Genomic DNA, 12,486 nt, shown 5'->3' on the forward strand with positions numbered 1-12,486 from the left:
GAGCTTGGAGGTCATCTAGTCCAACCCCCTGCTCAGGCAGGAAATCCTACTCCATTTTAGACAAATAGCTGTCCAATCTCTTCTTTAAAAACTTCCACCATTAAAAACGGTGGAAAAGCGGAGTATTTTTGCACACATTGGTGGGAAGGAAGAGTGAGAGAGAGAGAGAGAGAGAGAGAGAGAGAGAGAGAGAGAGAGAGAGAGAGAGAGAGAGAGAGAGAGAGAGAAACAGTGCAAGGGGGGGGGAATTGAGATTCAAGCAAGCCGGCAGTGTGCTTTTGGTTAAAACACCCATTCCCTTCAAATTAGGATATTCTTTTATTTAACAACTTTAACGCGAACGCTTTATTCCCCTTGGTACTCTCGAGGTTTAGCTGCCATTTCAACTGGCACGATTTGGAATAAAAGAAATAAAATTATTTATGGGGATTGAGGTGGTGCAGTAAGCTACATATAACACGGCACTGTTATAGGCTAGTTGCATATAATGTAGCAGTGTTATATTTTGCACAGAAAGACGCAGTATGTGTGAATCAGTGCTGTGGATAGCAGTTTTCAATGATGGGGTAAGTCTTACGGGAGTCTAGTGCTTTATCTGCTTTATGTCAACAACATTCTCATTTTCCTACAGAGTAAAATGATACTTATTTAATACAGATAGTTCTTGACCTGGTTTAGTGACCGTTCTGAAAAAAGGGACTTACAGTTGGTTGTTTACACTTACACCCATTGCAACATCCCCCTGGTCACATGATCAGAATTCAGAGGCTTGGCAACTGGCTTGTGCGTTCGACGGTTGCAGTGCCCCAGAGTCATGTGATCAGTTTTTGAGAACTTCCTAGGAGCAAAGTCAATGGGGAAACCAGATTCAATTCCAACAACCGTGTCACTGAGTGCAGTGATTTCCCCTTAACAACTGTGGCAAAAAGAGGAGGCAAAACTCACGTCACAAATGTCAACACTTAGCAAGAGAAATTTTGAGCTCAATTGCAGGCGTAAGTCGGACACGACCTGTAAATGAATTGAGTAACAGAAATGCATGGTTGTTGTTTTTTCCCTTGCTCACTTGGAAGCAAAATAGGCCACGAAAGCAGGAACACGTATAAAAATGGGCTTTTTTTATGCAGGACCAAGGTTGCAGTCGACAAAATTGCGAAGCAATGTATGCAACAGGAGCAATTTCAATGCCTCTTTGTTTGTTTTTTCAATTTTCTTCACCATTGCGGTTTTGTGTGTGTGTGTGTGTGTATGTGTGTGTGTGTGTGTGTGTACACAATAATGATTAGAGAGGATACGTAGATGTATTGATGCATTCTTATGGTTTTATTGTTTGGAAGTTGGAACTTAATCTTTCAGCATATACACTGTAAGGATTAATAAATGAATTGCATAATAGATTATGATCTGTTTGTTTGTTTTTATTAAGAAATGTGTTACCACCATCGTTTGAATAAAAGAATGAATAGGTTTGCTTGTCCTCTTTCCAAGAGCCCTTTGCAAAAGGAATAAAGAGTATTCAGACTAGCAGAAAATAATGCAGCCTGCCATTTTCTGCACCGGTAAAAATATCTGACAAGAGTCACCCCATTGTCACACTTTATTATCTTTTAAATCAAGCATCATCCTATGACATACACAGACAGACACTTATTAGGGGAATGAGTCATTGCCATCCAGAAATTGAATTCCTGTTGCTCAAATGTATTTCTAAAAAAGCTAATTTGTGGCTGCTACCCAGAGAACTATTTTAGATTTAACCAAAAGATCCTGGGGGGGGGGCGCGGTGGACTGGACCACAATACCAACCTCTCTATACAGCTATTCCTCGACTTACCATCACAATTCAGGCCAAAATTTCTGTGGCTAAGCGAAACATTGGCTGAGTGAGCTTTGGCACATTTTACGACCTTCTTTGCCACCGTTGTTAAATGAATCCCTGCAATTCTTAGTTTAGTAACCCGGTCCTTAAGTGAATCGGGATTTCCCCCACTGACTTCGCACGTCAGGAAATCGCCAAAGGGGATCACGTGAGCCCCCCCCCCCGGGACTCTGTGACCATCACAAACAGGAGACCGTTTTCCAAGGATCTGAATTTTGGTCCTGTGACACCGGGGATTGCTGCAAGGGTCGTAAGTGTGGAACACAGTTGTAAGTCAGTTTTTTTCAGTGCTACGGGCAGTTGCGGACAACTCTAAATCAGGCTTAAGTGTAATGGATTGTGCACCTGAAGCAGCAGAGGAAGAAGATTTTTGCCAACTCAGCTTTCCCAGAAAGAGACCCAAATTAAGAATCAATGCAGTCCCAAGATGGATGGAGAAATGAAGGAAGAGCGTCATACTCTAGAACAGGGGTCTCCAATCCCCGGACCATGGACTGGCAGTGGTCCACGGCATGCCAGAAACTGGGCCGTGCAAACAAGCTAAGCCACATCTGTGAGATGGAGGCAGCAGTGAAACCCCTTCCGATCCACGGACAAACCTCTTTCCACGGAGCTGGTCCCTGGTGCCCAAAAGGTTGGGGTTCACCGTCCTAGAACATCTCAGGAAATATCTAGTAGCTTACAAAGTGATAGCTTTAATTTGGCAAGATTCTGTCTGTCATTTAAGTAAATAAAGCATTGGAATTGATGGGAGTTCACTGGGATAGGATGACTCCTCCACAGCAGTTCATAGCTTATATTAGTGATGGCGAACCTTTTAGAGACCGAATGCCCAAACTGCAACCCCAAACCCACTTATGTATCGTCAGGTGCCAGTTGGGCGTGGCCCATTGAGTGGGCGTGGCTGCAGTGGTAAGGGCAGAAAGGGTGGGACTAAAAAGTTCAACCAATCAATTCAACTTTGCGAGATCTTTTTTTTCCTGCAAGAAGTTGAAATTGATTGGTTGAACTTTTTTTTTTGGCACACGGTGGCGGAAAGCGAAAAGGTTTTATAAAACCCAGCTGAAGGCCTACTAGGACTGGGGCGATGGCGCATGTGCCCACAGAGAGGGCTTTGCATGCCACCTTTGGCACGCGTGCCATAGGTTCACCACCACGGGCTTATATCTATAGTAATGCAGATCACCGCTTTAGTCTGGCAAGATTCTGTCTGTAGGTGAACAACAATAAAGACACGAATGAGAAGTAACTACACGTGTCATTCTTGATTCTTGGGGACTGAGAGGTAGTGCTGTTTACTTACGTCTTCTACCACCGCTGCTGCTGATGGTCACTGCTTGTAAAACCTGTTTTGAATCTTAAGTCCCTGCAGTTGAAATTTTAAGGACCCTGTTTTGAACGTTTGTAGTCTGGAAAAGCTCTGAATAAAAATCCCCAGGTGCCAAACTTTTGACACTTCCGTGTGTTGTTGGTTGATCAAAGTCTCTTGAGGACTTGGGTTGGTGTTCCTGCTTCTTCACTACTTGGAAGGAAAAAGGGTAAAAATATAAATCTGTACAATGAGCAGTGTCCTTTTTGAGCTCGTAATAACCGAATGATTCCCCTCCGTTTTCTGCGTTATCGCTCTCTGGGCTTTACAATGGCATGAGACACTGGCAGCTATGCTTGCTCCATTGGCTTTTGCCTTGAATGCTTGTTAACATCATTGAAATGACTCCTAGTATTTGTAAGGTCAGTTGAATTAACTTAGAATTGTTACCTTTCTAACTGTTCATTAGTGACCGTTCGACGTTCCAGTGGAACTGGGAAAAGCGACTTGTGGCCGTTTTTCACACTTTACGACCGTTGCAGCATCACGTGTTCAAAATTCAGATACTTGGCAACTGACTCATATTTATGACGGTCGCAGCGTCCCCTTTTGCAACCTGACAAGCAAAGCCAGATTCACTCAACAGCCGTGTTGCTAACTTAACAACTGCAGTGATTCACTTAACAACCGTTGCAAGAAAAGTCATAAAATGGGGCAAAATTCGCTTAACTGTCTTGCTTAACAACAGAAATTTGGGGCTCTGTTGTGGTCGTAAGTCGAGGACTTACCTATATTTTGCTACCGTGTTTCCCCAAAAGTAAGACCCAACTGGAAAATAAGCCCTAAGCCTGATTTTTTTCAGGATGCTTAAAATATAAGCTCCACCCCCCCCCCCAAAATAAGCCCCAGTTAAGATGGTCAGCCAGACGGACACATTTAGTACCGTATTTACCAGAATATGAGCCCTAACTGGAAAATAAGCCCTAAGCCATCTCTTGGAGCAAAAAATTAATATAAGATTCTGTCTAATTTTCGTGAAAACACAGTAATATGTTACATCAAGACTTCGCCTTTTTAAATACACTGCTAATACGTTACAACAAGACTTACAACACCTAGAAAGCTCTGTTGCTGTTTTTACTTATCTTCACCATAGTTAAAGCTTTTTCCAAGTGCTAATGGCGGTTCTATTATAACCACCACCGCAATAATAAAATCGTATGCCAAGAGAACTAATTTCTAGTAATTTTCTTTGTAATAACAATCTCTGGCTACAATCTGAACTCGGATAGGGGGGGAAAAGAATATCTAAAGCGACAGGAAGGGCTGCTTTTAATGAGGAACACGTTGCAACATAACCTAATTTTAAAGCAATGTTTGTTTCTTGAATTTCGAGTAAGGAATGTCAGCTCAATCCAATTTTTTTAAAAAAAAAAAGCTAATAATGGATCCAGTGTGCTTTGGTGGAATGTGTGGTCTTTTTAAATACAGATAGTCCTCAACTTACAACAGTCAATTTAGTGACCGTTCAAAGTTACAGCAGCACTGGAAAAAAAAGACCATTTTTCACACTTACGGCCATTGCAGCATCCCCGTGGTCACGTAATGAAAATTCACACGCTTGGCGACTGACTCGTATTTACGACGGTTGCAGGGGGGGTGTCACATGATTCCCTTTTGCCACCTCCTGACCAGCAAAGTCAAGGGGGGAAGCCAGATTCACTTAGCAACCGTGTGACTAACGTAACAACCGGAGGGATTCACTTAACAGCTGTCACAAGAAAGGTCGTAAAGTGGGGCAAAACCCAGCCAGTGTTTCACTTAGCAACAGAAATGTTGGGCTCCGCTGTGGTCGTGAGTTGAGGACCGCCTGCAATCTGCTTTCTTGAAAAATTGTTTTTTTGCATTCGCATTGCGATTTTTAAAGGCACAAAATTGTACGGGGGAGGAAAAAACACTTCGGGCCTTAAAAATCCTGCAACTAGTTTCTTGGACATAATTTAAATGATAGCCCTTTAACTCACCCACCCAATCGTCTTTTCCAGATAATAATTCCCCAGCATGTTGGCGCTCCCAGACATAGCTGTAAACATGACCTGATTTCTTGAGGACTATATGCATGGCCGTCGGGTGATCTGCGGACCATGGAGCTGAAGGTGTGGGTTGACGGAGTCCAAAGGATTGTTTGTGGAGTCACAGAAGTTACAACTTGTCAGGAAGTGGTTATAGCGCTTGCCCAGGCTATAGGTGAGTATGCAGTCCTGATATTTATGCAGGAGGTTGAGTGGGAAGGGCTTATCGTTCATTCTGTTGGATCGTTGGATCTGTCCTGACCAAACTGGTAACATGATCAGTGTACATCCTAACTGCTGATGTTACCTAGCTGGGTCATGAAATGTCTGCAAGAAAACCACCATCCTCCAGAGAGTACCAAAGACCACCACCTCCTCCTCTTCCCCCCCTCCTCTTCTTTTTTTCTCTTCCTCCTCTTCCTCCTCCTCCTCCTCCTCCTCTTCCCTGCTAACTGCCCTCCTTTCTAACACTGATGATGTTTCCTAGTTGGGTCATGAAATGTCTGCAATAAAACAACCATGCTCAGAGACCCCCAAGGACCCCACAGTTCAAATCTTTAAGCAAACTCCCCCCCTTCTAGCACTGATGATGTTCCCTAGTTGGGCCATGAAACGTCTGTAAGAAGACCACCAAGCTCAAAGAGCACCAAGGACCCCACAGTCATCTCCTCCTCCTCCTCCTCCTCCTCCTCCTCCTCCTCCTCCTCCTCCTCCTCCTCCTCCTCTTCTCCCTTCTAGCACTGATGATGTTCCCTAGTTGGGTCTGAAACATCTGCAAGAAGACCACCAAGCTCAGAGAGCACCAAGGACCCCACACACACACAGTTCAACCCTGAGCTACAAATATTCTCTTCTAAAGTTAGTGAGATTTCAGATCACGACTCAGGTACAATAAGGATAGTTGTTTACACAAAGGAGAGTAACAGTTGTAGATCAGATGTGGTAAATGACTTCACTGTGCGCTTATGGAGATATCCCAAGAGACAGAACATGTTATCCCGCCTCCAGTTAGATTTCCCTTTTGAATTGGACAGCCGCTCTTAGATCGGTCCCCGAGCTCAATGGGATAGATAAAATACTTTGAATTTGAACCGTGTTGACCTTGAAAAGCCCTACTTCTAAGCCAGTGGCATTGGGCTCAGAACGGCATCAAAGCTCCCTCGTGTTGGAACAGCTGTTTCGGATGCAACACAAGTCGCTTTTGAGCTGGTAAAGTTCTAAATTCGAAACGTTTCACTCCGTATTCTTGGAACCCGAGTCTAGCCCTCCCTACATTTTAACGATAAACATATTGGAACTTGCAAGACTTGGAAGGTCTGAAGGTTTGGCTTCATGTGTCCTGGACATAACTTAAGTCCAATCTACTCTGATCAATGAGACTGAGGGCCTCGCTAGGCGGGAGATAATTCGTCTTAATTGCAGGAGATTTTGGAGAAATCTAAACTTTTCTCAACTATATTTGGATGATTTAGTAGCCAGGAGAGCTCTTGCCTGGAACATTTGACAGCTAGATATAGTTAGTCCTCAACTTACAACAGTTTGTTTCACGACACTTAGGACCTTTTTGCAGCTATCCCCGTAGTCACATGATCAAAATTCGGATGCTTGGTGACCGACTCACATTTGCGGTGGGGTCATGTGATTCCGTTTTGTGACCTCCTTGAGAAGCAAAGTCCGTGGGGAGGCTGGATTCACTTAACAATGGTGTGACTAATTTAACAACCAGAGGGATTCACTTAACAAACGTGGCAAGAAAGGTCGTGAAATGGGGCAGAACTTACTTAACACATGTCTCACTCAGCAACATGAATTTGGGGCTCTGTTGTGGTCGTAAGTCGAGGAAGGCCTGTAGCGGAGGGAGCATTGAGGTTTTCTCATCTTGGCTGCTTCAGAACACAGTTGCATTCTGGGGTTTCCAAAACAGTAGTAGTATGATAGTTGCCTCTCTCTCAACTGGCCTGTATTACGTTTCCAGTCCCTGGATCCATAAAGATGCCAATTGTAAGCACCTGCGTGGTTTTAATACTGCTGCCAATCTTCTAGGCCAAGGGTCCCCAACCCCTGGTCTGTGGACCAGTACTGGGCCACGGCATGCCAGCAACCAGGCAAACAAAGCCCCATCTGCGGGATGCGGGCAGCACACAAAACCACGCACTCTCCGGTCCGTGGAAAAACCTCTCACCACGGAACCAGTCCCTGGTGCCCAAAGGTTTGGGGGCCTCTGTGCTAGGCAGCTCAGAATTGCTAACACTTGGTCAGTCCAGATCAAGAAATAAACCTCAACAAAGACTAAAAACTGCTTTTGTTAACATAGTCTAGTAAAAAAAAAATCTTGCAGGCCCGATTCTGCTTTACTTCCTCCATTTATTATGTGGGTTTTTGATTTAAAAGTTTAATTCACTTCAAGCTAAAAATTTTTTTGATGGAGTTTCATTATCAAAAACTACTGCGCCGATGCAGTAGTTTCTTCGTGTTATGATGTGACTTTTATACATGCCTCTCCGATAACTTTTGTAGATGTGGCTTGTTCGTTTGCTAAGTGGTCGTGCTCGTGTAAATTGGGGTTAAATTATCATAAGCTACTTCTACCAGTGCATTAAGTAATTTCTTAATATTATGAAGTGGCTTTCCGTACTACTTTTGATGATGTGGCTTGCTAGTTTGCAAATTGGTGGGGCTAATGTAGGTTCCATTAAGTTATCACAAACTACTTTAACCAGTGCAGTAAATAGTTTGATTATCTAACTTTTAAAATTGGTGTCTGCAGCTCTTGTGGTGCACCTCTGCCCTCTGCTGGCTCATTCCTATCATTGCAATTACAGTTAGTCCTTGACGTATGACCACAATTGAGCCCAAAATTTGTGTTGCTAAGGGAGACATTTGTTAAGGGAATTTTTTGCCCCATTTTACAACCTTTCTTGCCACCCTTGTTAAGTGGATCGCCGTAGTTGTTAAGTTAGTAACACGGTTGTTAAATTAATCTGGCTTCCCCGTTGACTCTGCTGGGGATCACATGACCCAGGGACACTGCAACGGTCATAAATGTGAGTCAGTTGCCATGCATCTGAATTTTGATCACGGGATGACCACGGGATGCTGCAGTGGCCGTATGTGTGAAAAACGGCCATAAGGCACTTTTTTCGGCGCCGTTGTAACTTCAAACAGTCACTAAATGAACTGTTACAAGTCAAGGACTACCTGTGTGTCCATGCTCTTCTTTCTTTCTCTCTTTCTTTCTTTTTTTAGGTCGTACCGGAAGGTATACCTTGATAGAAAAATGGAGAGATACAGAAAGACATTTAGCACCTCACGAAAACCCTATCATTTCTTTGAACAAATGGGGGCAGTACGCAAGCGACGTGCAACTCGTCTTGCGACGTACCGGGCCATCGCTTAGCGAGCGGCCGACTTCGGACAGCGTGGCTCGGATCCCGGAAAGGACTTTGTACCGACAGAGCCTCCCTCCCTTGGCCAAGCTCCGGCCTCAGAACGACAAGTCGATTAAAAGGAGAGAGCCCAAACGTAAATCCTTGACTTTCACCGGCGGCGCCAAAGGATTAATGGACATTTTTGGGAAGAGCAAAGAGCACGAGTTCAAGCAGAAAGTCCTCCACTGCAAGACCACGGCGGATGAGTTGAAAAAGCTGGTGCATCTCCAGACGGAGAAGTTGCAGTCGGTGGAGAAACAGCTGGACACGAACGAAGCCGAGATCAGATACTGGGAGCAGAAGTTCAGCTTCAGCCTGGAGGACGAAATCCTCAAACTGGAGCAGAAGATCAAGCGGAACGAGGTGGAGATCGAGGAGGAGGAATTTTGGGAAAACGAGCTCCAGATTGAGCAGGAAAACGAGAAGCAACTGAAGGAGCAGTTGCAAGAGATCCGGCAGAGGATTTTGGACTGTGAAAGCAAGCTGAAGGACTACGTGGTCCAGATCCAACACATGGAAAGCGGCTTGGAAGCAGAAAAATTGCAACGGGAAGTCCAGGAGGCCAAAGTCAATGAAGAAGAAGTCAGGGAGAAGATCGACAAAGTCAGAGGAGAACTTGACCTCCACGGCCAACAAAGTCTCCGCCTGGAGAACGGCATCAAAGCTGTGGAAAGGTCTCTGGGACAAGCGGCCAAGCGGTTACAGGTGGGATCCATTTTCTGTGTCTCCAGAGATTTTATTATTTATTTATTTATTTTAATCCCATTTATATCCCGCCCTTCTCCGAAGACTCAGGACGGCTTACAATTTAAGCACAAACCAATGTGCTTAGCAATAGCCTTCATTCTATGTATATGCCTGCTTATTAGGGCTTTTGGGCCCCCCCAAGCGGCATTATTACAAAGTCAGCTTATTGCCCCCAACAATCTGGGTCCTCATTTTACCTACCTCGGAAGGATGGAAGGCTGAGTCAATCTTGAGCCTGGTGGGATGCGAACCTGCACTAATTGCAGGCAGCTGGTGTTACTTAAGGAGGCATTAGCCCACTGCGCCACCAAGGCTATTAGTTGATCAAAATATGAAATACAAAAATAAAAAGAAAAATGAAGATGAGGGAAAAATTAAGGGAGAAAAGGGGAAAGAGATGGGGGGGAAGCATAAAAGGAAAAAGAAAAAGACAGCCATTGGCCTCCAACTCCTTTTGGCGCAGTAAAGGTAAAGGTAAAGGTTCCCCCGCACATGTGTGCTAGTCGTTTCTGACTCTAGGGGCCGGTTCTCATCTCCGTTTCAAAGCCGAAGAGCCAGCGCTTGTCCGAGGACGTCTCCGTGGTCATGTGGCCGGCATGACTAGACGCCAAAGGCGCACGGAACGCTGTTACCTTCCCACCGGAGTGGTCCCTATTTTTCTACTTGCATTTTTTACGTGCTTTCGAGCTGCTAGGTTGGCAGAAGCTGGGACGAGTAACAGGCGCTCGCTCTGGTGCGGTAGAATAAGGTAATAACATAAAACCTCGACTTTTTACTTGTATATAATACTGTACATACTTTTTTTAAAATAACATTTTATTAGTTTTCTAAGATTACAATTCATAGGTACTTAGTAAACAACATGTTGTCTTAGTCCATTTGTTTTTCTAAACAATCTCTACCCCATTTTTCCAGCCATTGGTAAAATACACCCCACACTTGGAAATATTCTGTGTCTCCCTTTTCTTTAATCTTCAGGGTAAGTCTATCCATTTCTGCAAAGTCCCAACATTTTCTTAATTACCTCTTCTTCGGATGGTGTTTCCTTAATTTTCCCAATACCGAGCAAATGCAATTCTTGCTGCTGTTAATACGTGTAACATTAAGTAGACGCTTTCTTTATCGTATTTCCCTGATAGTATACCTAGTAAAAATACCGTACAGACTAACCTTTTCTATAACAACTAGCCTATCTAATCCGCCAAACCCAAAAGGATCGCTTTTGTGTCAATAATCCTTGTCTCGTAATAGGAAAGTCATGCTAAGGCTCCACGTGTTGTGGTCAGTCAGCTGCCAGCAGTCAGAGGAGGAGGAGGAGGAGGAGGAGGAGGAGACTGGGTCAACTTGTGGTCCGGAAGGCTCTGATGAGGAAGCAGAATCAGAGCCAGAGCCAGGACCGCCTGTCTGTGCCCAGGCGGAGAGGCAGCTGTTTTGGGGGCCTGAGCTGAGTGAGGGGGAGGAACAAATGAGGCCCATCCCAGATGGGTGTGGAGAGGAGAGAAGAGCAACGGAAGACAATAAGCCGAGTCTCAAGGAAAAAGGAGAACTTATACCAGTGATGGCGAACCTTTTAGAGACTGAGTGCCCAAACTGCAACCCAAAACCCACTTATGTATCGTCGGGTGCCGGGTGGGCGTGGCCCATTGGGTGGGCGTGGCTGCGGGGGTAACGGCAGACTGGGTGGGACTAAAAAGTTCAAATCAATTCCAACTTTGCGAGATCTTTTTTTTTCCCCCGCGAGAAGTTGAAATTGATGTTTAGGGGGTTGGAGGCTAAAACGTACGAAGAACGGTTACAGGAATTGGGTCTATCCAGCCTAGTCTAATGAAAAGAAGGACTAGGGGGGGGGGAAGAGCATGAAAGCAACCTTACAACATTGGAGGGGCTCCGACAAAGACAAAGGGGGGGGCGTCAAAACTATTTTCCAAAGCACCAAAAGGCAAGACGAGAAACAACGGTTGGAAAGTAACCAACTTGGGAGAGAAGCAACGTAGAACTAAGGAGGAATTTCCTAAGAAATGGCAGGGCAATCCGTCAAGGGAACAGCTGGCCGCCAGAAGTTGTGGGTGCTCCATCGCTGGAGGCTCTTAAGGAAAGACTGGACAGCCCTCGTCTCCTGCCAGAGCAAGGGGGCTGGACTAGATGGCCTCCAAAGTCCCATCCAACTCCCTTACTGCTAACTGGATCTGCCTTAACTTTCTTCTCCTTCTTAGGAAAGAGAACAAGAACTGGAGCAGCTGACGAAAGAACTGCGTCAAGTCAACCTCCAACAGTTCATCCAACAGACGGGGACCAAAGTCACGGTCCTTCCGGCTGAACCCATTGAATTGGAGGCTTCGCACCCAGAGCTTGAGAAAGGTACTTTTGAGATGGCCACATGCTCTCCTGCCCCCTCCCAACTTCCTAAAATAGGTCTTAAGGGGGATCCGTTGAAAGTTCACCATTGGTCTTTTGAGGGTTGGGCAAAAAAGCTTGGAGAGATGTGGACAGGTTCAACTGATTTGCACACAAGCAAGAAGCCCTTCCTTTGTAAATGAGGGTGGGGGGGAGAGAAGATAGTTACGTTAGGTCAGGAGTGTCCAACCTTGGAAATACCTATGGACTTCAAATCCCAGGATTCCCCAACCAGCAAGGGTTTAAAGTTGCCAAGGTTGGATCTCCTTGCATTAGGAGTAGCGAGACAAGCTGGTGAGACAAGAGAAGGTTGACCCAGCCTTCCATCCTTCCCAGGTTGGTAAAATGAAGACCCTGATTGTCGGGGGCAAGATGGTGACTCTGTAAACCACTTAGAGTGGGTTGTAAAAGCATTGTGAAGCGGTATATAAGTCTTAAGTGCTGTTCTATTCTATTTCTATTCTATTCTATTCTATTCTATTCTATTCTATTCTATTCTATTCTATTCTATTCTATTCTATTCTATTCTATTCTATTCTATTCTATTCTATTCATCATTCCATTCCATTTTCCTGGTGGCATAGGGATCAGAATGCAGTATTGCCGGCTGACTCTGCCCACTGCCAGCAGTTCGATCCTAACTGGGTCAAGGTTGAC

General features: G+C 44.9%; 1 protein-coding gene across 1 annotated transcript; it reads left to right on the forward strand.

Annotated features, from left to right (window-relative positions):
- Positions 1-5,303: 5,303 nt before the first annotated feature.
- Positions 5,304-11,793, forward strand: LOC308679370 (ras association domain-containing protein 8-like; the record flags this gene model as incomplete). The annotated part of the gene is made up of 3 exons (XM_081346979.1): positions 5,304-5,435; positions 8,507-9,393; positions 11,649-11,793. Coding segments are annotated over exons 1-3 (1,135 nt in total), but the record flags the coding sequence as incomplete, so codon positions are not given.
- Between the last annotated feature and the right edge of the window lie 693 nt (positions 11,794-12,486).

Source organism: Vipera berus (assembly GCF_964194415.1).
Source record: "Vipera berus genome assembly, contig: HAP1_SCAFFOLD_316, whole genome shotgun sequence".
In the NCBI taxonomy this organism is placed as follows: Eukaryota; Metazoa; Chordata; class Lepidosauria; order Squamata; family Viperidae; genus Vipera; species Vipera berus.